Below are 25,471 nucleotides of genomic sequence, written 5' to 3' on the forward strand. Positions count from 1 at the left end.
CAAAAAATAAAATATTATTTATTTGCCATTTTCAGCTAGAAGGTGCTTCACGCATGTAAGATTTGGCCCTTTTCTGATCAAACCATATGGCTCTTTTGGACAAAATGTTCAGTAGAAAAATGATTTAAGAGATTCAGCTCCAGCCCAAATTTAGGATGTTTCTAGTACTTGGTGCAATGTATTGACCAGTGAAACCTTGTTTATTCAGTGAATGAAATTTTTAAAAAGGTAAAAGTAATGTCTTTTGAGCAAATTAATTCTCAGCTTAAGACTGCTGTCTTTAAAAAACCAGTGAGTATTGTATACATATCAAAATATCTTTTTTTTTTTTCCTTTTTGTTTTTTTTACTGACTGGTAATGGGATCGCAACCCTCGGTGTCGTGCCCGTACCAGGGACCGGCAACGGGATCGCAACACTCGGTGTTGCGCCCGAACCACGCTCAGCCAGTGAGCGGGAACCGGTCTCCACATGGGATCCGAACCCTCGGCGGGAGTGCCTCTGCGCTCCCAAGCGGCGCACTCTCCAGTGCGCCACCGGGTCGGCCCTACATTATCAAAATATCTTGAAGTAATTTTCCTGTAAGTGCTTATTTGTAAGTTTTATTAAGATAAAACTCCATTTTTATTGATTCATGATTTATTCATTTGATAAAAATTTGTTGAATGACTAGTGTGTGCAGCCATGATGCTGCTTACTGGGCTCACAATGGTGAACAAAATGGAAAAGCTCTACCCCCATTGAGCTTAAATTTTAGTAAAGAAAACAATAAAACATTAAAAAGAAATTAAATTTTAAACAGTAATCATCAGTGCTCTTCTTTAGTGTCAACAGTCATTTGGTGAAACTACTGGGTGGGGGAAGGGTGTTGAATCTCTGCCTTTCAACCCATACGCAAATGAAAATGCATGTGGCGACTCATCAATAGCATGTGAAATGCCATCACTGTGGGCACCACTTATTAAAAAATAGCAACATTCATAATATTTAGCTAAGGGGACCCTTTAAATGTAACATCTAATTATTTGGGTCATAAATTATAAGTCAAATGACAGAATTAACTATGAGGTCCTAGTCTGGGCATAAACAAATTTGTCCATGGCTAATGAAGTAAGGCTCTAAAGAGCTGAATATAGGTTGTAAGTGATTATTTTATTTATAGGCATTAACAGATTATGGAATTGTGCTTCTTCATGATGCTGGAGAAACTGTAACATTAAATACCTTTATTAATCGTGGACTCATCTACGTAGAACTAGAGCAGTACGGCTTTGCATTAGAGGTAAGCACTTTACACGTCCTGATGTGTAAAAATGAACCCACTCAATTTTACACATTTACTTTTGAAAACTAGTGGACAAGTTTCTGTTGCATCAAATGGCAGTATTAATGAGTGATAATTCAACTTTAGCAAGAATTTATTGAAATACTTGGAATGACTGATAGAATGTTTGCAAAAAATGTTGTATTTTTACTTCATTTTGATGATACATAATAGCCAATACATAAAAAATTTCTGATTTGATCAAGACTTTCACCTTCCCCAAGGGAGTACACACAAAACTCAATTATTTGGCAAATAAAAGTGTTTCTTTCAAACAGGCCAGGAAATAGTTGCTCAGAATGGGCTACTGGGAACAGTTAGTGGGAAGAGGCATTCAGAATTGTAATAGAAGAAAGCATACACAGTATATTGAAATACAGTTTAAAATGTATTTCATTATAGAATAATGAAAATTTATCATTCATTTTTAACTTTTTAATTTTTATTGTCTATTTTATGGTAACTTTGGAATTAAGATTAAGAAACACAAGGCAAAAGTTAGATAGCAATTTGAGGTTTGCAATTAAGTAATAGCAGTTTTGTTTTTTTGTTTCTAAACAACTGCAACGTGACAGTCTGCAGTGGAGTGTTTCCTATTCTTTTCATCTTCCCAAAATGGCTTATATTATTTTTCTACTTTCTGCAGTCGTCTTTTGAGATTCTGCCCAACAGAATTACTTACTTTCTAGACAGTTTACAGTATGATGAGATGTAATCTCAACATTTAAAAAAAGCCTGAGTTCCTTTAGGCTTTTTGATATATTGGAAATATCTTTGAGATAAAAACCATTAGGAATCACCTCAGATAGAGGGAGCTAAAAAACCTCTTAGACAAGAAAGCTATAGAAAATCTGGGCAACAATGTTGTGTGGAGAAAGAGAAAAACAGAGGTGGGGAGCAAAGGACCACGGCTGTTGAAGAATTCAATGCAGGGCCTGTGTTATCCACTGAGTAAATATTCATTTAGTACTAAACAACTACATTAACTCTATTTACTGCATCTTTTCAACAATGCTGCACAATTTATAATTATAACTTACAGATGAGGAAACTGGTATTCAAAAGAGGTTAAATAAGGTTTTCCAACCAGTGGGTACTGGGGCAAGATCTGAACTCAGGTCTCATTTGGTTCCAAATTCTATGTTCTTTCAGACGAGGCACTGACATTGAAGACATGGACATAAGTCAGAGTTCCAGTCCTTGATGGTTTATTGAGAATCATTCTTGACCCCTCTCTTTCCTCACACCCACATCTAACCCATTAGCAAGTCCAGTCAGTTCTACCACTAAAGCATATTTTGAATTAAATCATTTCCTGTCATTGCCACTGCCATCCTGCTTTCAGCCAGTAAGTACTGGGCAAGATTTGAACTCAGGTCTTGGAACTGAATTATCTCCTTCCTGGACTGCTGCTGCAGTGGCTTCCCAGCTGCCTTTCTGCTTCTGCCCTTGCCTCTCTACGTGCTGTTCTGCACACAGTGGCCAGACAGACCTCTTAAGAGTATGAAGATCAAATTGTTCCTCTGCTTGAAACCCTTCAATAGTTTCTCATCACACATAGAATAAAATCTGAACTCTTGGGCCGGCCCGTGGCTCACTTGGGAGAGCGTGGTGCTGACAACACCAAGTCAAGGGTTAAGATCCCTTTGCCAGTCATCTTTATATATATATATAAAGATCTTTATATATATATATATATATATATATATAAAGATCTTTATACATAGCCAGTCATCTTTATATATATATATATATATATATAATCTGAACTCTTAACTATGACCGGCCAAAACCCTGCTGAACTGACCTCATTGTCACTCTTCTGTTCTTCACTCTAGACACTCCACTCTGGCCTTTTGCTATTCCTTGGAAATGCAGGCTCCCTTTTGCCTCAGTGCCTTTACACAAGCTGTTTCCCATGCACACAGCACTCTTCCTACTGACCTGGTATGGTTTGTGACCTCCTTTCCTTTAGGCTTCTGCTTATATGTGACCTCCTCAGTTAAAAGGAAATTAGATATAAATTAAAATTGAATATTAAAAAGTATTAAGAGAGTACAAAGTAAGTCCAGGAAGGGGAAATAGAGGAACAGAAACAGAGGAGAACAACAGAAAACAAATAATAACATAGTAGAACTAAATCCAACCTTATCAGTAGATGGAAATGATCTTATTAAATGGAAATGATCAAAATATACCAATTAAAATCATAAAAATATCATATTGAAAATTTTTAGGAAGCTCCAACTATATTCTGCCTATAAGAAAAAATATAGGGCCGAGCCCGTGGCGCACTCGGGAGAGTGCGACCCTGGGAGCGCAGCAGCGCTCCCACCGCGGGTTCGGATCCTATATAGGGATGGCCGGTGCGCTCACTGGCTGAGTGCGGTGCGGCCGGTCTCAAAAAGGACAAAAAAAAAAAAAAAAAGAAAAAACATAATGATATAGATAGGTAAAAATAAAAGTCTGGAAAAAGATATACCACACGAACACAAATTAAAAGTAAAAAAGTGAATTTTTCTCTATGTGAAGTAAAAAAGTTAATTAAAAAATTAAATACAGAAAAGATGCAGGCAGAGGAAGAAATAATGAAGGATATGAAACTGAGTAGTAAGCAGGTGAGATGATGAACCAAGAGAAAGCAGAGTCTTAAAGCCTATCTAGGAAAAACATTTTTTGTGGGAAGGATTAACTGAGAGGTCAAGTAGCATGAGTGCTGAACACATGTTGGTTAATTGCTAGTTGTGTGCTCTTCGTAGGAGAACCTTGATCAGGAGGCATTTAGACTGCGATTGTTTGAAAAGTTAATGGTTAAGTTTGTTGAATTGAGAACATTGGAAAACCTACCATGATGATAGTAGAGGAATAAAAAATGTGAAATTCCACGAGGTTAAAGGTAGTGGAGAAGAGATGTTCAGCCACCTAAAACTACCATTTGGGATTTTAATGCTTCATACAAATGCAAATGGATAGCCAAGGATCAGACCCCTAAGAGAAGTAAAATGGAGACTAAAACAAACAGGCCAATTGTCATCAGTATACAGGGATGATAGGAGAAGGCGAGGTTGTGGAGTGGTGGTGTAAGACAGCTAAATTCTCTTCTATGTAGGAAGTGAATAGTTGTGCCATAAAGTCACATACTAAACAATACTCACATTATTTAGAAATGTGAAGATAAATAGCAGAGAAATAACAGTAAAATGTAAAAATAATAGCCTTTGGGGAGTGGGATTCAGGGGTAAGAAGAAGTGAACAGGAGATCACTATTGAGCTTTGTCAGTTTTGTAGTTTTATTACATCCCATATACTTTGATAAAAATAAAAATAAATAAATAAAAATGTCTTTAGAGGCAGTTTGCAAATCACAAGATAAAACTGATATTAAACAGCAAGAGTAATAAGTTGATAGAATTTGGGGATGGGAGACAGCGAGTGTTGACTGTGCTTTCAAGGAGGATGACAGTGACAGGAACTAGGAAGACATGGACATGTGAAGTTTTCCGGATAGAGGGGGTGTTAAGGGAAGGCATGTTAGGTTGGGTCAGTGAGACAAGGACTAAAGATGGAGAAGACAGCAGGACTATAATGGAGCAAGTTTCCAGAGGCGATCAGAAGGAATGAGTTCAAGAGCCGCCCTCTGACACGGGGAGGAAGACAGTGTGGGTGAAGGTCAGAGGGAATGAGCATGGAGGGATTTGCATTGCACACGAGTGACTTTGTGTGATTTGTTATTTATCCTTACATTAGAGAGAATGCAGAAAAGAAAAATCATAAAAACAGTGGCTAGCTTATTCTAAGTAAAGCTACTAGTCATCATTTATGCCTATTGCTGATAGTTAATGCCTAATTACCAGGTAGCATGATAATGATTATATAGAGAGAATCAGGGTGACTTTTATAAGTTTCATCTGATTACAAAACTAAATTTGGTATTCTCAGCTTTCTAAGTTTCATGGTCATTCCCTGAAAATTCCAAAACTAATGGGAATGTTTGTAATAAATCTCACTGATACTTATAAGTTTGCCTCCATTTTAGCAAAAAGTCCTCCTAGAGAGGTACCTGGCAGCATGTTTGATTAGATTATGTTTGATTACACAATAAAGTTCTTATTTCCTTCCAAATAGTTCCACTTTGTATCAAAATAATAAGAATTATTATTCATGAATGATTTTCATAATAATAATATGCTTCATGAATCTAAGTGGAGAGTCCACATTTACAGACTGACCTGTGACTAATACCTCCTCCTGCAGTAGGATCCCAGAGTGCTCAGCTTGACCCTACTACTCCTTCTTCCACCTCTAGTAAATAGCAGAAAACTCATCCTACCCCCTCAGAGCCAACCTCTTCCCTCTGATAGAACCAGGCAGGGTTTGAGGAAGGAGAAACGAGAGGATGGGAGAGGGAAACTGTTGGTTATGGTTTGCTCCTCTCTCTCTAGGGGAGTAGTCCCCTTTGGGGCTGTAGAGCGCTGGTGCCTCTAGGAAAGAGTCTGGAGGGATTTCTTTTTACCACCTGGGGGAGGTTATAGTACTCCCCACTATTTAGCTTGGTCAAGTGAGGTCACAACCAAAACTGCCCATTAAGATTCCTGCTAAAACAATCCTCTGGGAAAAAGCAGGCCATTTTTATTCCTTCATAGTTTCTGTATCCTTACTTTCAGAAGGCCCCTTCCCTCATTGTAGAAATCATTAAAATCAACTACATTGTATATATATACTTGTGTGTGTGTGTGTGTGTGAGTGTGTGTATATATATATATAGTGCATTGCAGTTGAAATGATATTTTGATTTGTAGGTATTTATTTAAATATTTTATTAATTTAAGTTTAGTGAGGTCCATATTTTGCTTCAGGTCTCAAATATTTTTGTAGGGCTTTGAAAAGCTTATGAGCTTCAGACAGTGTCTCTGGTGCCTAAGAGAAGAGTGTTCTGAGCCTGGGTGGCAGGGTCTCTTGTAGACTTAGCACTCTTAATTCTTTTAAGTAGCCTCTTCCCCAGGGCCATTTGGATACATCTCAGCTGACTTCCTTAACTTCAAATCTTGGAGTGGAGTTTCCATTCCTCCCTTTCAGGAGGCATTTTGGATCCCCAGTCAAAATGACACACTTCTCCTAGAAGTGTGGATTCCAAAGGTAGGAGCATCCTTAGCTAATACACACAAAAGCCTCAGTCATGCCCTTTCTCTGGTCTGGGTGCCTGTTTGTACTGTAGTCATATAACTCCAAAGGTCCTCTCCAGGTGAATTTCCTTTTCTGTCTATACAGGGAAGTCTCTGGTGGTGTTCACTAGGAATAAACATTAAAAATAAAGTCAATGAGATATCTCATTACACATAGCAGGTAAAAGTCCCTCTTCTTGAAGTGGAGGTGGGTAGCACAAGATTCTGAGAATTCACAGTAATGGGAATTTTTTTTCTCTGCTCTATCCATTCTCACTAGATGTGACCCCGTCAGGAAAAAAAAAAAGTTTTAGGAAGATGTATATCTTAATGCTTTTATTAATATTCATGATGGGATGAAAGTTGGAAGGAAGTTTAAGAAGCACATAAGATAATATTGCAAAATTAACAAAAACTTATAATTTTTTTTTAGGATTTTAAAGAAGCTGCCCTGATAAGCCAGACTAACCTGAGCCTTTGTCAAGCGACCGCCATGTGTCACCACAGGTATGGAGTGCAATTGATATCAAGTGGAAGCAAGTGGGACCATCAAACTTATCTAATTATAGCCTCATAAGTAAGCCAGGAGGGAATAGAAGATGTTGGGGACAATGTTGTGGATGTGACAGAGTACAAAAATGAGGAGAGACACAAAGAGTCCCTTGTAAAGACATGGGGACCACACCAAGTGTGTCATGAGCACTCTTCTGTCTTCCAATAAACTATTTTAGCTACATAGCAAGTATCAATAGCAGTGCATCCCTTGCATGACGGCATTGGGGACATCCATCTCACTTTAAACCCATACACTGGAAAACGATCTTGGCAATACATAGAAGAAAATTATTCATTGCTTGAAATATCTAAGCCTAAAATAAAGTCATTTATTTTGTTCATAAAATAGGACTAACTTTTAAAAAGCCCGTTTCCTGGAAGAGAAGGTTATTTAAAAAATATATATTCTCAAAAAAATTTTGAATTAAAACCATAAATCTAAAACTAATTAAAACAATACCAGCAAATATCTACAAGATACAATAAATTCTACAAAAAATACAATACTTAAAAAATAATGACCTCTTTCTGGGATTATTATAAAAATAAGTTATAGAAGGAGAGAAGAGAATAGTTACATAAGGCTAAAATACAGAAGATGATGAATTTAAAATGCACTCAGATAATATTACAATATAGTACATAGACTTTGCTAGCCATAATGTTTACATTTCTACATACCCATTTGACATCTGGAAATTAATTTTTGGTCATTCTGCTTTTAAAAATAGAGATTTAGCACATGAGGATTTTAATATGGAGTTAAATGTATTTGGTTAAGTTATAGTTTACAACATTATTTTTCATAAGAGAAACAATAGCAGTTAATTCGGAGGAGGAAATTATGATAGTTAATAAATTGTTCAGAATATGCTGTGTAAATATCCAGTTTAGAGAGTAAAATACAGTTTGAATTATTTAGGAAATTGACATTCTTTTCCCCCCTTTTAGAAAATAGATAATGCAGCTACATTTTCCTAGAGAGTTAGATTTTTAATTTTATGAACAAAATGATATAATAACTGGAACTTCTAGAGATGCTTTTAGGTTAAAAAGCCTAAACTGGTCTCAGACCTTTCATTTTAAACAGACAGCAAAACAGAGTCACACCATTGTCTATTTTGATCCAGCAACCTTTGTACAATTCATCTCTTTAAGTAATTGTCATTCTTAAAAAGGGATGGAATAATGATGACTGATGTGTTTGTTTTGGTGGGTGGGTGCAGACCAAAAATGTCTGAGGTCACTGCATTCTGTTAAAACTAAAAACAGACTCCAAAATTTCTCTCAACCTCATTGCTATGTTTAGCAACTATTAGAGTCAGTAAATTTCTCCATGTGTCAGTTCACAATCTCTTTTATGAAATGTAATCACTGGGTATATAGGGCAGAGCCTCCTTAAGCTGGTACTGCTTTGCAATTCCAAATAACCAACTTTCATCACCCGACTAGAATCTCTATTGTCCTTTAATAAAAGTAGAATTTAAATCAACAGTAAAGCCCTGACAATTCAGAGTCTCAATTCCACCAGTTTTGAGTTTTTTAACAGTTTTACTGAATTCGACAATAAGGAATGTTTGGTAATTGGTTATATTTATTTCAGGAAGAATATTTTTGTTTTTCAAGGTGAGCTATTACTTACTTATACCATAGCAGTATGTTTGTAACTATGGGGATTTACTTTGGGTGTCTTATAGTGGGGGAAGTAAAAATTTTCTCATTTGGAAAATTTTTAAAAAAGAAATAAATCTTTAAATTTTAGGGCTCTGATCTTTGAACTTGTGGGATTGCAGACTTTTCAAGTATCCTTTGTATATCTCGGTTCTCACTCTTGTGGTTGCTAGGAGACAACATTCCTTAGGCTGAATATCCTACTTGTGGCCCAATTTAGTCACCAAGAGTGTTATGGTAGAGCTAATTTTTAGAAGTCTTTGAGAAAGCCACCTTCATATTTTTAAAAATAATATCATAGAGGGAGATTACTCAGAATTATGTATCTTATCTACTTTTTACTGCGGCACATTTATTTTACTATTCTATTTACATAAAATATTTTGGAATCTTTAACTCTGCAAGCCACGTTCTTTAGTTTTGGGAGGTATTTGTGATTTATTTGTACAACTCAGTAGGGCACATCTGGTCACGTATGTGATTACTTTGGAAAATGCAGTGGGCCTTTGTGTCTGGCCTAGCAGGCAAGCTCAGCACACGATCCATTGTTAGCAGCACACTATAATGAGAATCATCCAACTTCCGTAAGTGATCACATTTCTCTAGATTTATACAAACATTTGATTTTAGTAAAATTCATTTAATATACTTTTATATTTGTGATAACTGATGTGTAATCATATACATCTCATTGAACGTGTATCCTGATATAACATAGATATTCTGCCACATGTTCCCATTAGTTAACTGCCATCTGGTAACTTAACAAGAGCTTCAACCTATAGGACACTGTGATAGACACAACTTTAGAAAAATGAAATTGCAGTTTCTACAGTGGTTTCTACTTCCTTTTTTTCTTGTCTATTGGTGTGGTAGGCTGGAGAATCTCTGTCTTTAGCACTGTCACCTCTTTTGGATGGACTTGATTTTAGTTATTGTCAGCTTTGAGGAGCTTGCTAGGTGGTTTTCAAGATCCCTTTCTAGCTTTAAGGCTTAATGATTATTTACTTAGCTTGAACAGACTAGATGCTCATTAAATGTTAGTGCTGATAATTAGATAGGTATAGAAAAATATCTTCAATCATTGCCTTTTGGTAATTCACAAATTATACTATGTGGGGTGAGCTTCAATTGACTGCCTTGTTTTTGTCTGTTTTTAATTGGTTAGGTTACACAAAGGGAGATATATCAGAACATATTAGAATATGTTCCCCCAAAGGATTTTTAATTTCCCTCTGGATAAATGGGAATGTATAAGTGTGTATGATGCAATTTGGATATCAATATACTAGGAGCATTTCAATGATTTATGGGGAAAATATGAGAGAATGGGGATTGCCCTGGAAATCTCAGTTCACATGATCACCATAGACATGCATTGTCAGTAAATCCTTCACTACTCATAGATAGAAATACTGAGCACAACAAAACCTATCAACTAAATGCATTTTATACAAAATGACTATAGTCTAATTATTCTTGAAAAAGAATTTGATATGCTACATTTTGAATTATTGCTTTAATACAATGAGAAGTCACCCGTAAAAGCTGTGACCTACATTCAGTGAACTTTTAATTCTTAAATAGTGCCAATTATCAGGAAGGAGGAGCACAATTTCATTGTAAACAACTTGAGGGAAGTGATCCTGTGTGTTCTGAGTAACAGCCTACAGAGTGAACTCAGAAGATACCAACTGGCTCATATACATGAATGTTAACTTTTCCTTCCTGTAACGTCAGAGGCCAGGCTTTCCTAGTGCCTCACTGTTGATTCTTGTGTGACCTTCTAGCAGAACACCTTATGCACCGCTTTTGGGCAGCGTTTGCTAAAACATGGAGTAAGTGCCATGAGCAATCCAATTCTTTTTCATGAACAAGCATTAAAAAAACACTGAAGTACTTTGTGAGAAGCTGAATAGCTTTTCAGTTTCAAAATGAATTCTTTCTCAAATCCTCTGAACACATCAAGGGGAAAGTCTTAGCCAAGAGCTAGTCTTTAACAACTTTCTAACTCTGTCATAGATGGTGCAGTCCTCGAGTTCAGTTTTCTGCAGACTATAGTATACAGCTCCAATTTTATTTATTTTTAGGGTTGCTTTCTACTTATGGCATGAGATTCTCATTCTTCTATTTATGATATTGAAATTAAGTTGTCCTTTAAAATAAATTTAGTTAAGTAAAAAAGTGAGTTAACTTAAAGGAAAATATTCAGTAAATGGTAGTGGAAGTGGAACACAGGGCAACTTTCACAAAGGAATGGATGAAGTTTGGGAAACAGTATTTTAAGAGGTACTCTTGAGTAGTATCTAGGAGATGATAGTTTCTAGAACAGTTATCCTTCGCTCCTTGTAGTTTATAAAGGAAAAATGGGCAAAGTAGTGATACATCTTTTTAGATTTTGAAACTTGTTCGAGAAGTAATCAAAAGAATGGAAGGAAGGTAATAATCTTTATTAGGAAAGAGTCTCTGTGCAAGGTGTTCTTCACATGCTCTTATTTGATCCTCATAACAATCTGGAAGAGTCAGTATTAACTTAGATGTTTGGGCTCAGGTCTGAACTCCAAGCCTATCTTCTGACTATACTGTTGAGATATCAGCTCATTGGCTCTTGTGCACCAACCACAGGTACATTATAGGTGCAGAATGTGCAGTAGAAATGGCTGTGCGGAGAAGCATGGATTTTGGAGTAAGGCTCACCTGAGTTTGAATCTCAGATGTAGTCTGTGCAAATTTAATATGCTATTTACTATCTCTTTCCTATGTGCAGACTTTTCTGAAGCATGATTTTCTTTTCATCTATAAATGTAGATAATTATAACTAGCCTACAGAATTGCTGGAAGGATAAAATGAAATAGCATATATAAAGCATTTAGCACAATACCTGGTATGTAAGCAGTTACTCAGTGTCAGCTTCCTCTTTTTTTCTTTTTTTTTTTTAAATCTTAGACTCTCTCTGAGTTAATTGAGACTAAATATAATTAATGCATAAGCATGCGAAATAAAGAAGTGACTTTGTATGCCCGTGAACAAATATTTGATTCCTTCAACAGCCCTCACCACCACCACAAGAGGGTAATTGGGGAGGAGAGAGACAAAGTTATCATTTAGCCACATACATTCACAAGTTAATAAGTGAAATGTATTTACTTCTTTCTCTCCCTTCTTTCTTGGTGTTCACAATGAAATGGGCTGTCTTTGCAGCATATCTGAAGGACTTCCAGGTGATGAGAATTCGGTTCCTTCCACTGTATAAGGAAATACTAAATACATATAAATAAATTTATTTTTAATCTAATTTCAATAGTGTATTTCATCAATAATAGCATGTTTTTCTCAGTTGATAATTGGTAGCTTTTCAAAACAGGTTTAAGAATGCCACTCAGATTTTTATAATTGGATAAAAGAATTCCAGTATATCAGCCCTTCACATTCTGCTATGAAAAGGGCTCTAACTTCCCCTCTTTTCTTTTATCAAAATCTTCAAAGAACTATTTCAGACTTCTTTAGGTCATAGGAAATATGTACTTACTTTCTAAAATGGATAATAAAAATGAAAGATTTTTTTTTATAAGGGTTAATGCAAATCTTTATGGAAAAGTCATATAAAGGAAAACACTGTATATATCTCCAGAAAGCATCAATTCACCAGCAGGCATCAATATTTTCATTTATTTTCTAGAATTAAAGAGTTTGAAGAAGCTGTCAACTTCTTTACCTGGACTCTTAAAATTAACCCATGTTTTCTGGATGCTTATGTTGGACGGGGAAATTCTTACATGGAATATGGCCACGATGAAGCCACCAAGCAAGCACAGAAGGACTTTGCTAAAGCGTTGCATTTTAATCCAATGTGTACAAAAGCCAGAGTTAGTTTAGGCTATAATTTGCAGGTAATATTACATAACAACATATTGAGCATTAAAAGCAGTTTTTGGATAGGCGAAAAGATGTATTTGGCCCTTTCTTACTGGTGATGGGGATAAATGTTATTTCCTTGGTTATGAACATTTTCCTTTCCCTTACTTTCAGTATCGAGTAGCAGTGGAGAGTGGGGTTTCAATTAGTTACAGGATGCCTGCCTGGCTGAGCCTGGGGACCTGGAATGCTAGCCAGATGAGGATCTTTTGAACCTAAGTTTCCTTAATGTCTGCACCATTCCCCACCTCAGCACCCCCCCCAACAGACACACACACACACACACACACACACACACACACACCTATAAAAAACTTTTAGTTTGCCTGATGAATTTCACGTGTAAGAACTTGGCTAATATTTGTTTCACTAGCTTATACCTGGGCTCCATAGGTTTTATCCTATTAAATTAGTGAAAAGTTAAAGGGAATAAACAATGTATGAAAGGTTTGAATTGGACTCCAGTCATGCAATGGGTCAGACACTGTATAGGAACTTCTGAATTCAGTCATCTCCCAAATGGCAGTGAATTAGAACTTGCTGGGAAGACAAGAAGCCAGGCACTTGTCTTTCCAGTCAGATGAAAGGGTGCTGCTCTGTGTGTTGCCAAGCAGATCTCAGAGTGATTTCTGGGACACTCTGGCCTAATCCATGTGCTGAAATTTCATAACTTACCAAGCTATTTGCACTAATAAAAGATACAGTGACATTCTTGGAATAAAGTGCTAAATGTGCTATAATTTCTATGAAAAGGAATTGAGTAAACTTAAATCTTTTTTTTTTTTTCCTTTTTATCTTTTTTCGTGTCCGGCAATGGATCGCAACCCTCAGTGTCGCGCCCGTACCGGACCGGGACCGGCAACGGGATCGCAACCCTAGGTGTCGCACCCGCACCTCGCTCAGCCAGTGAGCAGGAACCGGTCTGTATGTGGGATCCGAACCCTCGTTGGGAGCGCCGCCGCGCTCTCAAGCCGTGCACTGTAGCAGCGCGCCACCGGGCCGGCCCCACTTAAATCTTTTTATCCCTTTTAATATTTAAAAATTTTAAATAATGGGCACAAAGTGTGTTCAAATTATTGTGATTTGCAGAAATTTCTGTTAATAATCTGCCATTAAGTTTGATGTTTTTTCATTTAAAGATAAGTGAGTTCGACTGACCTAAGATTGGTAGTTAATGTGAGGTATTACCCAAGAACTTATTAATAAGGGTAATAAGATTGCCCCTTAGAGTTAAACATAAAATTAACCATAATTGGATCACAATAGAAATTTACAAAATCAATTCAAGGAGATGGGGTTACTTCCAAAGCAGCTAGAGCTTACTGCAATCCAATGAAATGTGTTAGCATCATCTTTTATTGCATTCAACAGGTGTTTACTGCATCCCTAATATAGCACAGGAATTAATCTAGGCCTAGGGATACAGTAATGAACAAGATATACTTGTTTCTTTGCATAGAGTTTACTACCTAGTGTAGAGACAGGCATCAAACAATCATATGAATAAATATTTTATTATAATCATAGTAAGTGCAAAAAAGGAAAAGGATGTATTTTAGCACAGCTTATAACAAGGAACCTAACTTTGTTTGAGAAGTAAGAGAGGGCTGTTTGAGAAATTAACATTTAAGTTGAGGTGCGAAAGACTAGTAGTTAGTGAGGGGTAATGTTTGGGGCTGGGATGCAGCGTTCCCGGCAGAGGGAACAGCCCATTAGAAAGTCTTGTAAGAAAGAGACAGAGGGCCCAAGTGGATGGAATGTTATGGGCAAGGGGGGAATGGTGTGAGATGAAGCTAGACAGTTAAACAAGGGCTGGAGCTGAAGGCCTTGTAGTCCAGTTTAAAATGTGAATAGCACTAATCGGAGAAGTGACATCAAATTTACATTTTATGAAGATCCCACTGAATATATAGAAACCTGAAAAAGGACTGAAAAGTACATCAGTATGAAGGGGATTGAATCAGGAAAGAAAGGACTGAAAAGGGAGAGTTAGGCCCATTCAAGTACCATCGAGGGGAAAAAGTGAGTTTGTTCAACAAATACTTACAGATTGCCTTACTACTTGCCTAGCACTGGGGATATAGAAGTGAGCACGACAGATGTCGTCAGGAACGGATGACAGATATAATCCTGTTGTGGGGCTCTTTGCAGTTTACTATTCCAATAATCTAATCCCAATTTCCCTAATTTCTTGTTTATTAAAAGAACTTGTGATGACAATGTGGACTTCCAAGTAGTTTACCCAGACAAAGATTTGCTGGTCAAAAGACAGATTCTAGTTCCTTTCATAGTGATATTTCTTTTTAGTTTCATGTGAGAGTCACTGGGCTCAGCTTGGTTAAAGGGGGTTACTTTCTGAGGTCCTGGCAAGTTTGGGTTTTTCAGCTCACGAGAGGAAAGGACAGGCCCTGGTCTGTGCTGAGTTATTAATTCTTTGCCTTCCTGTAGTGAGGTATTCAGTTGCCAGCTGCTCTTTTCTAGGGAATACTCTGACATTGTTGTATTAACAGTGCTCCTCCCCTGAGCTTTTTTCTTTCTTTTCTAGTTGGCACTAAGGTTGGTATAAACAGATGTTTAGTGGATTTACATGCATTTTCCGTGGAATATGTACAGTGATCCTAAAATTCCAGATGTTGGTACAAGTTATCAAAATATATTTTATGACATTAGTTTACTGATTTATTTATTCAACACATATTTATTTTATTATGAGTGTTATGTACATATTGTGTGTAACTGGAGATTCAGTGCCAACCAAATAAATACAATCCCTGCCCATGTGTGCGTGGAGCTCAATGCAAATATTTTGGCAATTTTCAGAAGTGTTGGTGTTTCACTGGTGGCCATGATTTTATGTTGTCCAAGATTGGTGTAAGAGATGACTCTGCAATTAAATTTATTTTGATAAATTGAAATTTCATCATAAATACTCAGAGGTAATTAGTTGATTGAATGTGCCCAGAGTATGACTTACTTTCTTGTTTAAAATACCTTGGATTTAGCACAATATAAATATACCCTTACTAAAGGTTTTATTTGATTGAGTTAGAATCATAAATATTTGTCATGTTATGGACTATTTCATACTTCATGTAATCAGAAACTTATTTTAGGCCCAAGGAAAATTCCAAAAAGCTTGGAACCACTTTACCATTGCCATAGAAGTTGATCCGAAGAGCTACCTGGCCTATGAAGGAAGAGCTGTGATCTGTCTACAGATGGGTAATAATTTTGCTGCAATGCAGGATATCAATGCTGCCCTAAAGGTAAAATATCCACTTAGATTACATTATTATTAGCATAAATTAACGTTGTTAATGAATAGGTCCAAGTAAAAAGTTCTGTTACCTTTTTAAAGTGATTTGTGGAGAAAATAATGTTTTGGGTTTTTTCGCCCAAGTGATTCCTAGGGTAAAGAATTATTATGGTTTGCCAATTTTATAACCTAAATGTATTTTAAAAATCCCTGATAAACTCTGATTCCTCTCAGTAAATGCAATTTTTAGTTTCATGGAATATCGGTATTATTTTGTACTACAAAATAGATGAACAACAAAAAGTAATGTTCTAGGTTTGAAGGAATTAAAGAAAGAACAATGTAAATCCCCAGATTCTTCCTGTAGTGAAATAACAAGTAAAAATCTCATGTTTTGAATTCAGTGCCAGAAACTCTTCTTCTAGCTTTTGGATTTTGTTTCTATAGATTTGGTTAAATGTTGTAATGTTTGAGATGAAAAAAAGGAAAGAACAGAAAGATAATTGCTACTTAGGACAAAAAGGCATGTTAACTATTCAATTTAATTTCTCCAGCTAAACATAGCTGAACAGATGAAATTTTTCCCCTGGTGTCTGTTCCTTGGAAAGGAACTGAGTAAAGCACTAAGATTATTTGTTCTATTGCAACCATATCAACGAAGTGTTGACATTGAACCAACTTCATACTGAATCCATTCTCAAAATACTTGCTCTAATGGGGTTTTACCTGCACTATAAAATCACTAATTTCCAACAAGTAGATTTCATAATGTTCATTTCTGCAGACATGAAATCGGAGATAAATACTATTCCCAGATGCTAAGTACTCATACTATTATATTGCAGATCAATACTACAGCAGAATTCTTAACAAATCGTGGTGTGATTCATGAGTTTATGGGTCAACAACAGAATGCAATGAAAGACTATCAAGCAGCGATTTCTCTAAAGCCCAACTACTCGCTGGCTTACTTTAATGCAGGAAATATCTATTTTCACCACAGGCAGTTTTCCCAGGTAATGTGAGTTTTTCTTAACATTTTCTTTCCTACATTAAATCCTTTCTTTGTCATATATAGTTTCAAAATGCAATCCTTATATCAGGCTAATAACTCATTAGCTCTCCTTTTTTTTTGTTTTTAAATAATGTTCTCTTTCATAAGAATGTTTATAATTATCCATTAAATGTTTACACCTCTGTGGATTTATTCTCCTCATTATCATGAACCATTCAACACTTGTCCAGTGTACATTCCTTTGGACTTCTCCAAGTATGGGCACTTGTCTTGCTGTATCCACTGTCACCAGCTTCAAGCCTGGACTTGGTCGTCCTTCAAGACCTTCCTTACCATGTGATGATATAGCTCAATCTTAGCACACCTTTTCTAAATTTCAGTCACGTGAGCACTTCACTGGGACAAAGGAAATTTGGATTTTATTTTTGGTTTTGTGTGATCCCTTAATCTCATTGGACCTCAATTCATAATGTCTGAAATAAAAGTGTTGGGTTATTAGATGATATTTTCTATTTTTACCATTTATTTTATTTGAATTGTGATGCATTTACATGATTCAGCCTCTTAACTTTTTAATTTTTGCTTTCATCTATGGTCATTTTTTTGTTGTGCTTTCCTTCAATTTATCTCATTCTTTGTCTGTCTTTTTGAGTTGGAAGCTTAATTCATTTATTGTTACTCTTTCATTTATATTGTGGTAAGTTATTAAGGTTATACCTTTTTCCCCAGTACTGTTTTCATAGTATCCCATGTATTTTGGTCTGTATTTTTTTTTAAATTCAGGTAAAATACACATACCATAAAATGTGCCATCTTAACCATTTTTAAGTGTACAGCTCAGTAGTGTTAAATGCATTCTGTAATGTTATTATTATTAATGTTTTCCCGAGATTTTGCACCTGCAGTTTGTATTTCCCCTTTGACTCGAGAATAAATTAATAGGACATTTAATCAGATGGAAGGGCTTTTATGTTTTCTACATCCTGAGATTTATTGAGTTTTAATGTGATCTAATATGACAACATGTTTTTTGTAACATATCAAGGTCTTTCCACAGAAGAGTTTCCGCTTTCAGAATATAGAGTTAAATCTGCATTTATGAAGCCTACATTATTAATTATATTTTTAATTAGCCTATATCCTTACATTTTTTCACTTGGTTTATCTTGAACTAAGAAAAGTTTATTCAAGTATCCAGTTTTTAAGTGCATTCCTATATATTTCTCTTTACAGCTCTTATAATGTCTGCTTTACGAAAATTGCTGCTACATTATTTCATGTATAGATATTCATACCTGTTACATATGCATTGTGAATTGTAACCTTCAGCATTACAGATGCCCTTCTTTGTTTTTTTTTTAATGCTGTTTGGAACAAATTCTACTTTATCTGATAATGAAGATCGTGACCTCTGATTTCTTTTGATTTGCTTTTGCCTGGTATTCCTTTGCCTTTCCATTTATTTTCAACATTTAGAATCCTTTGTTTTTGGTGTATCTCTTTTATACTGCACAGAGTTAGCTTTTGCTTTGAGAGTCAACTTGAAAATATTTTTCTTTTAATAGATGAGTTAAACCCATTTACATTTTGGCATGATCAATATGTTTGCTTTCAGTTCTGTTATTTTATGTAATATAAAACATGTTTATATGTATTTTAAAAGTATTTAACTCTGTGATTTGTTTTCTTATTTTTTTCAGTTTCTGTGGTGTTTAGGAAGATTATAGTTTTGCTTTAGTGATTACTTTATAAAAATGCCTTTAATACCCTCAGTTCCGTATTTCTTTTGTTTCTCGACAGTGAACAGTAAAATTATCTTGCAACCTCCTCCTTCTCCCTCTCATGCATTATTCAGTTTCAGTTAGTAGTACTCTCTTTTAAAAATATATATATATCCTTGTGTTTTTAAATATGCTCAAGCTTATTGTATCAGCTTGTTGTGTCAGCTGGCTTGTCCACTGTCTCTCTCTGTACTTCCATTTTATTGTATCTCATTGTTCCTACACTGATAAAGGATTTAATATTTATATATTACTTTGTTATGCTTATTGCTTATTTTAGTCTTAGCTTTCTAGGTAAGTGTATTTAATTCTCATCACCAGACTTTTCGCTGAAGTTTCCCTTCCCCCCCAGTCATTTCTTAGTTGTCTGAAATTAGTCCTCTAGTAGTGTCCTAAGGCAGGGCTCATGAGAACAGTATTTTTTGAATTTTTGCGTATTCACAGCTATTTGCCTGTAGCCTTTAACCCTAAAGACAGCAGGTCTCCTTGACTCACTTGTCTGTCCTTGAGTGTCATGTGAGTGTTGCTTCACTATTTTCTGGTTGGTGTCAAGAAGCCTGATGCAAACCTGATTTTCATTCTCTTATAAGCAATTTGTTCTTTTTGTTAAGATAACCAAGGATATTTTTTAAAAGTAAAAAGTCTTACCAAAGTGTGCCATAGTGTTGGCCATTAAGGGGTCAAATTTTTCAAGGACACAGTATGTGTTTTCAATATATAGATTTCAGAAAAGTTTTGTTGGATTCAGTTAAATTTTTTTTTCTGTTTTATTGTTTTGATTTTCTTCATTGGAGAACCAATTATATATATGTTGAATATTCTTTGACTTTTATATACTAATTATTTTTTCTCAAAATTTTTTTTATTTCTTAATTTCTGTTTCCTTTTTTTTTTTTGCATTTGTCATGTCTCTTCTAAATTTTTACTTTATTTTCTGAGATATCTGTTATCCTTTGTGCACCTCATAATTCAGGTTTCTTTTTTATTTTACTTTTTAGTTCCGTCTTATTTCCATGTCATTTCTTCCTAGTCACCTCTTTTCTGAGTTTCTTTATTTTTGATTTATTTTTTAACTGCAGTCACTTCCTTAACAATTTTTTTCTAGCTCATTTTGAAACATAATTTTAATTTACATTGTAGCAATACTTTTTTCTTATGAGTTTTTCTCATATTTTCAAATTTTAAGCTGCTCTGTTTTATCCTTGTTTTTAAAATGAAGGCAGAAAAATTACTTTTATGTCTTTCGTATTTAAATGAGATGATTCTTTCTCCCATACTAATAGCAGAGATCGAGAAATGGGGCGATGGGCCGTGGTGACTTGCCAAGCTGGGCTCTCTCTGATGCTACAGCAAAGGAATTCACAATATGTCCTCTCCAGCCTAGCCTAGCTTGGTTTGGGAAGACTTCTTCCACAAGCTCTGTTTTTCACAACCCTTCCCTTCTAAGATGATGTACTCATTATAAAAGGTTGTTTTTACTTCTGGCATTTTTTTGTTTTTGAGTTTTGTCACCTCTATATATTGCTCTCTGCCACCTAATATTGTCTTTATACTTTCTTTTTTTTTTTTTTGTCTTTTTTTCCGTGTCCGGCAACGGATCACAATCCTCAGTGTTGCCCCCGTACCGGACCGGGGACCGGCACTGGGATCACAACCCTCGGCGTTGCTCCCACCCCTCGCTCAGCCAGTGAGCGGCGCCGGTCTGTATGTGGGATCCGAACCCTCGGACGGGCGCGCCGCCGCGCTTCCCAAGCGGCGCCCTATCCAGTGCGCCACCGGGCCGGCCCCTGTCTTTATACTTTCTTTTTTTTTTTTTGTCTTTTTTTCCGTGTCCGGCAACGGATCACAATCCTCAGTGTTGCCCCCGTACCGGACCGGGGACCGGCACTGGGATCACAACCCTCGGCGTTGCTCCCACCCCTCGCTCAGCCAGTGAGCGGCGCCGGTCTGTATGTGGGATCCGAACCCTCGGACGGGCGCGCCGCCGCGCTTCCCAAGCGGCGCACTATCCAGTGCGCCACCGGGCCGGCCCATGTCTTTATACTTTCTAATAAAATGATCTTTGGAGCAACTTTATGTGCCTTTGTGTTCCAAGTTGCTGAGTTATGGTATTTTCCTGAGAATGTGCAGCAGATGTTCCTGATGCCACTTAGCTCTTCATTCATTCAATCTCCACACGTTTATGATATACCTGCCATGTACTAGCCCTTAACAAAGGCCCTGAGAACATAGAGCTGACTAATACAAGAAAGGCTTCTTTTCTGATGTAGCTAACGTTTTATCAGAGAAAAAAATAGAAAATAAAAAATGTAAGAAATAAGGAAGATACTAAGGAGAGAAATGCCTAATACAGTCCTCATATAAGGATTATCATATGAGTATTAGCATATGTGTGGTACAGGAAGAGATTACCTGGGTAGAGAGTATAGGTGGAGAGTAACCTCATTAAATTTATAAGTTTTTGTTTTCTAAGTAATATATTTTGGAAGCTATAATACAGAGTTACATTGCTCAAAGTTAGTTGCACTATTGACGCTCTACTGAGTTCTTTTCTCTTAGCCAAGGTGGGCATTTGCTCCTACATCACTGAAGTCATGCTTGTGTGATATATAATTATGTAGCCTTTATTGATCATTTATTGGTGAGTTAAAATGAAGCCTAAATTACTTTATGAAGAAAGTCTTGGCCCTACCTGGAGTCAGTCCCTTGCCTCAGTTCTGATGGCTGTGAGTGCAGCCTTCTCTTCGGGAGTGAATTCTCTTTAAGCTCTTCACAGAAGGATGTCAATTTTGTCTCCATCTCAAAGGATTCTTTTTTTTTTTTTTTTCCTTTTTGTCTTTTTTCATGTCCGGCAACGGATCGCAACCCTCAGTGTCGCGCCCGTACCGGACCAGGACCGGCAACGGGATCGCAAACCTCGGTGCTGCGCCCGCACCAACGGATCGCAACCCTCAGTGTCGCGCCCGTACCGGACCAGGACCGGCAACGGGATCGCAAACCTCGGTGCTGCGCCCGCACCAACGGATCGCAACCCTCAGTGTCGCGCCCGTACCGGACCAGGACCGGCAACGGGATCGCAAACCTCGGTGCTGCGCCCGCACCTCGCTCAGCCAGTGAGCGGGAACCGGTCTGTATGTGGGATCTGAACCCTCCGCGGGAGCGCCACCGCGCTCTCAAGCGGCTCACTGTAGCAGTGCGCCACCGGGCCGGCCCCTCAAAGGATTCTTTAATTGCACTTAACAATAGCATAGAATAGCTGCCATCCAGGAATGAGATGGTTTATACAATCTTGATCTAATTGCCTCTTAAAAGTCAGAGGAAGCCAAGTTCATGAATATTGCCTGAAGGCTATGTTGCCTCTCCATTTATAGACACTGGAAAAAAAATGATATGTCAGTAATAACTGATTGAGTCCTTACTACGTTCTGCATGTTGTTCTTAGTAATTTACATATTAGCTCACGTAATCCTTACATCAACAATGGAAGCGGAGTTTTATTTGTTACCTTTGTTTTACAGATAAGGAAACTGATGCAAATAGAGCAAAAGTAACTCACTCAAGTAAGAGGCAGGATTTGAACCCAGCAATCTGGCTCCATGGTCTGGGCTCCCAGCCACCCCTGCAGTCAGTGGTCTGTGTCACCCATGGGGGAATAGAACTGACAGCAGATCCTTGGGAAACATGGAGGAAAATAGTTCAGTGAAAGAAGCTTAGAGAAAATGATCAGAGAGGCAGGAGAAAAACCAGGAAGACACTGCTTTCTGACAGAATTTTCTGATAGAATTTTAAGATGAACTTTAAGGGAAGGTGAGATCAAGATTGTCCATGACACAGAGATGTCATGGAGCAAAAGGACTAAAAAATGTCCACTTGGCTTGAGGACATCTGCGACCTTAGCAAGAGCAGAACCTATGGAGTAGGGGGAGATAGATAGAACCCAGATTATGGTGAGATGGGAAAAAATTGAATGGAAAGTAACTGGAGAGAGCATGCTGCATCAAGAAAAGTGACTTTTCTTTTAAAGTAAGTTCTAAAGTAGGAGGCAAATTTTCATCCATCAGGGAGTTAGAGATGAAATTCCCAACTTGAGTAGGTAGAATGTCTAGTCAGCACCTCAAACTATTTGTGGTGAAAGGACAGTTTTTTAAAAAAAATTTCAACTTATTGTACATGTTGAGCTCAGGCTAATGTTGGAATCGTGTTCATGTCGCCAATTGTAAAGCTACACGACTACACCAGTTGTCAGGCTCTTTAACCTGCCGGTAATCCTGCCAGCTGGGCCGATTGTCGAGCTAGGGCTGGGTCTGAAGCTCACAGACCCCTCAAGTCCGTTCACAGACTGGGTCACAAGCCCTTCATATGCCAGGCTGGGTCCCCAGACCCCTTACATGCAGGTCTATGTGCTAGATAAACAGCAGACAGGTCCTTGGAAGCCTCGGGTTGGAAAGCATGGCTGCATGCACTGTGTCCACCCGAGGCAGTTGCCAGCCAAAGCCACGGTGCCATGCATGCACACCAACTCCACCCTCACACACACAGTTTGTTTACTGAACCACCCCCAACTGGCCCTGAGGCGAGACGGCCTGATTAAATTGTTCTATTTTCCCAACCGTAGATCAATCAGTACATTGCTAAAACCAATAAAAATGAATTACCAGAAATATGGTCATCTGCTGGGATTCACAGACATGTCAAGATGCTACAGAAGTTATTTATCTTTACTCTCAATTTCAGTACTTACCTCTGCAGACCTCTAGCAAATGGTTCTTGGACCAGGGCCCCATCCAGCACTGGTCTGCAGACCACATTTTGAGGGTCCCTTCCTTGTGGATGATGGGTTGTGAAGAATCTAGAGTCTTTGATCTTGACAAGCTGATTTTTTCCTTTCTACAAGGAATCCTTATAACTTTTTATGGTTAGCTGAGTTTTTTATATGCTTTAGAAACATTTTGAAAATCCATTTTTCTTTTCAGCTCTTACTGTGTTTTTATATGATACTTTTCTAAAATGTTACTTTTCTGATTTGTATTTTATCTTCTTGCTGTGGCCTTCTTTTCTAATTTGTAGTTTTCCTTTTTTTTTTTTTTAGCTCTGTGTAGGGATATGGGATTTGGGTGGCAGGTAGTGGGAACGTTTTACCCCAGCAAGAAGGAGCATTTTATCATTGATATTGTTTAGAATTGCTGACACATTGTGAAAAGAAAGAAGTAGACTAACTTTTGGCTGGTTTTATTATTGCTTTTAACATTTTCTCTAGCTAATGCACCTCTGTATCTGGGATGAAATAGTTCCACTGCCCAGTGCCACTGCCCTCACTTTTAAATTAAGAGTAGAAGTGCTTCAAATTTCTGTATAGCTACCAACTAAAATATATACAAATTATTTTGTCTTCACATTTTATAGGCCAGTGACTACTTCTCAAAGGCTTTAAAGTTTGATCCAGAAAATGAATATGCTCTCATGAATCGAGCTCTTGCAAATACAATATTAAAGAAATATGAAGAAGCAAAAGAAGACTTTGCGTGTGTAATTGAAAGCTGTCCCTTTTGGGCTGCAGTATATTTTAACAGAGCATATTTCTACTGCTGTTTAAAGCAATACAAACTAGCTGAGGAAGACCTTAGTAAAGGTATGTTTTTGGTAATTATTTTGGTAAGATTACAGTGGTTGATGTTTTTGTTTTTAGACTATAAAAGAAGAAAATCATTGGCCTATTTGTCTAGATAGACTTACATAAGAATTAATGTTTTAGATACCATGTCTTTAATGTCATCAATATAGATTCCTTTATGTAATATTTTCACTTAAAGCTTTGGTAAGCTGAGATATAGAGAATTATTAGTAAACCACATGCAAACAATGCCAACCTTTCAAAGAAAGTTTCCCCAAGTTAGTTTTCTTAGAAAGATTCAGTATTTTAAATTTAACTAAATAGTTATATTTGAAGAAAAATGTTTTCAAATAGGTAGTATCAAAGAAGTTATTAAACAATTTTTATTTTTAAAAAAGTGAGACTAATTTTGAGTGCTAGAGTAAACATGTTGAATTTTTTTTCTTTTGTAGCCTTGTCTTTGAAGCCTAATGATGCTCTAGTACATAATCTTAGAGCAAAAGTTCGTGGTAAAATAGGACTGATTGAGGAAGCCATGACGGACTATAACCAAGCACTTGATCTTGAAGAATATACCTCAGTTACATGATTACGTAATCCATGGTTTCTGTAGTAGTTTGCACAACTGTTCTTCCTGAAACTGAACTATATTTGTTGTTTAAAAGGTTGTGCTATCTTCATTATTGTATTTACTATGCTTAGTCTTCTATATAACACTAATGCATTTTAACAAAATGTTGTTGTTATACATTAATTACCAAACTTTTAGATCATTTTGTGCATATTCAGAATAACTCAATAATTGAATTTGTTCATAGATACAGAATTTAAATTGTGATTTTCTTAAGGAATATTAACACTTAAATATTTTCTCTAAAGTAAAATAGTTTTCTTTGAAATAATACTATATGATTGTAGAAAAAGTGTCATCAACCTTTTCGTCAGTCCCCACTCATGATGTATTTAACCATATCCAGATTAAAAAGAAATAAATATAGAGCTGATGACTATAAGGAAATTGAAGTCAAGAACATTTCCTCTCTCCTCTAAACAACGCGTATACTGCCCGAACTCTTCCTGGTACCCATGTTCTTCTAACAGATAAACTCTTCTACATGTCGCCCACCTTTCAGGACAGCACCTATAAAGATTTTGAGCATCCTGTGTCCTTGAGATAGTCC

At 36.8% G+C, this 25,471-nt stretch overlaps 1 protein-coding gene across 1 annotated transcript in view; it reads left to right on the top strand.

Annotated features, from left to right (window-relative positions):
• Positions 1–25,238, top strand: part of LOC103595590 (tetratricopeptide repeat protein 6-like) — a 38,290-nt gene extending 13,052 nt beyond the window's left edge. The window contains exons 7-13 of the mRNA XM_008579017.1: positions 1,162–1,281; positions 6,919–6,992; positions 12,392–12,602; positions 15,741–15,893; positions 16,729–16,899; positions 24,083–24,308; positions 24,743–25,238. Coding sequence (XP_008577239.1) covers positions 1,162–1,281; positions 6,919–6,992; positions 12,392–12,602; positions 15,741–15,893; positions 16,729–16,899; positions 24,083–24,308; positions 24,743–24,879 — 1,092 coding nt within the window. The 3' untranslated portion in view covers positions 24,880–25,238. The remainder of the gene's footprint in view (positions 1–1,161; positions 1,282–6,918; positions 6,993–12,391; positions 12,603–15,740; positions 15,894–16,728; positions 16,900–24,082; positions 24,309–24,742) is intronic.
• The last annotated feature ends 233 nt before the right edge of the window (positions 25,239–25,471 follow it).

Source organism: Galeopterus variegatus, unplaced genomic scaffold (assembly GCF_000696425.1).
Source record: "Galeopterus variegatus unplaced genomic scaffold, G_variegatus-3.0.2 Scaffold79, whole genome shotgun sequence".
In the NCBI taxonomy this organism is placed as follows: Eukaryota; Metazoa; Chordata; class Mammalia; order Dermoptera; family Cynocephalidae; genus Galeopterus; species Galeopterus variegatus.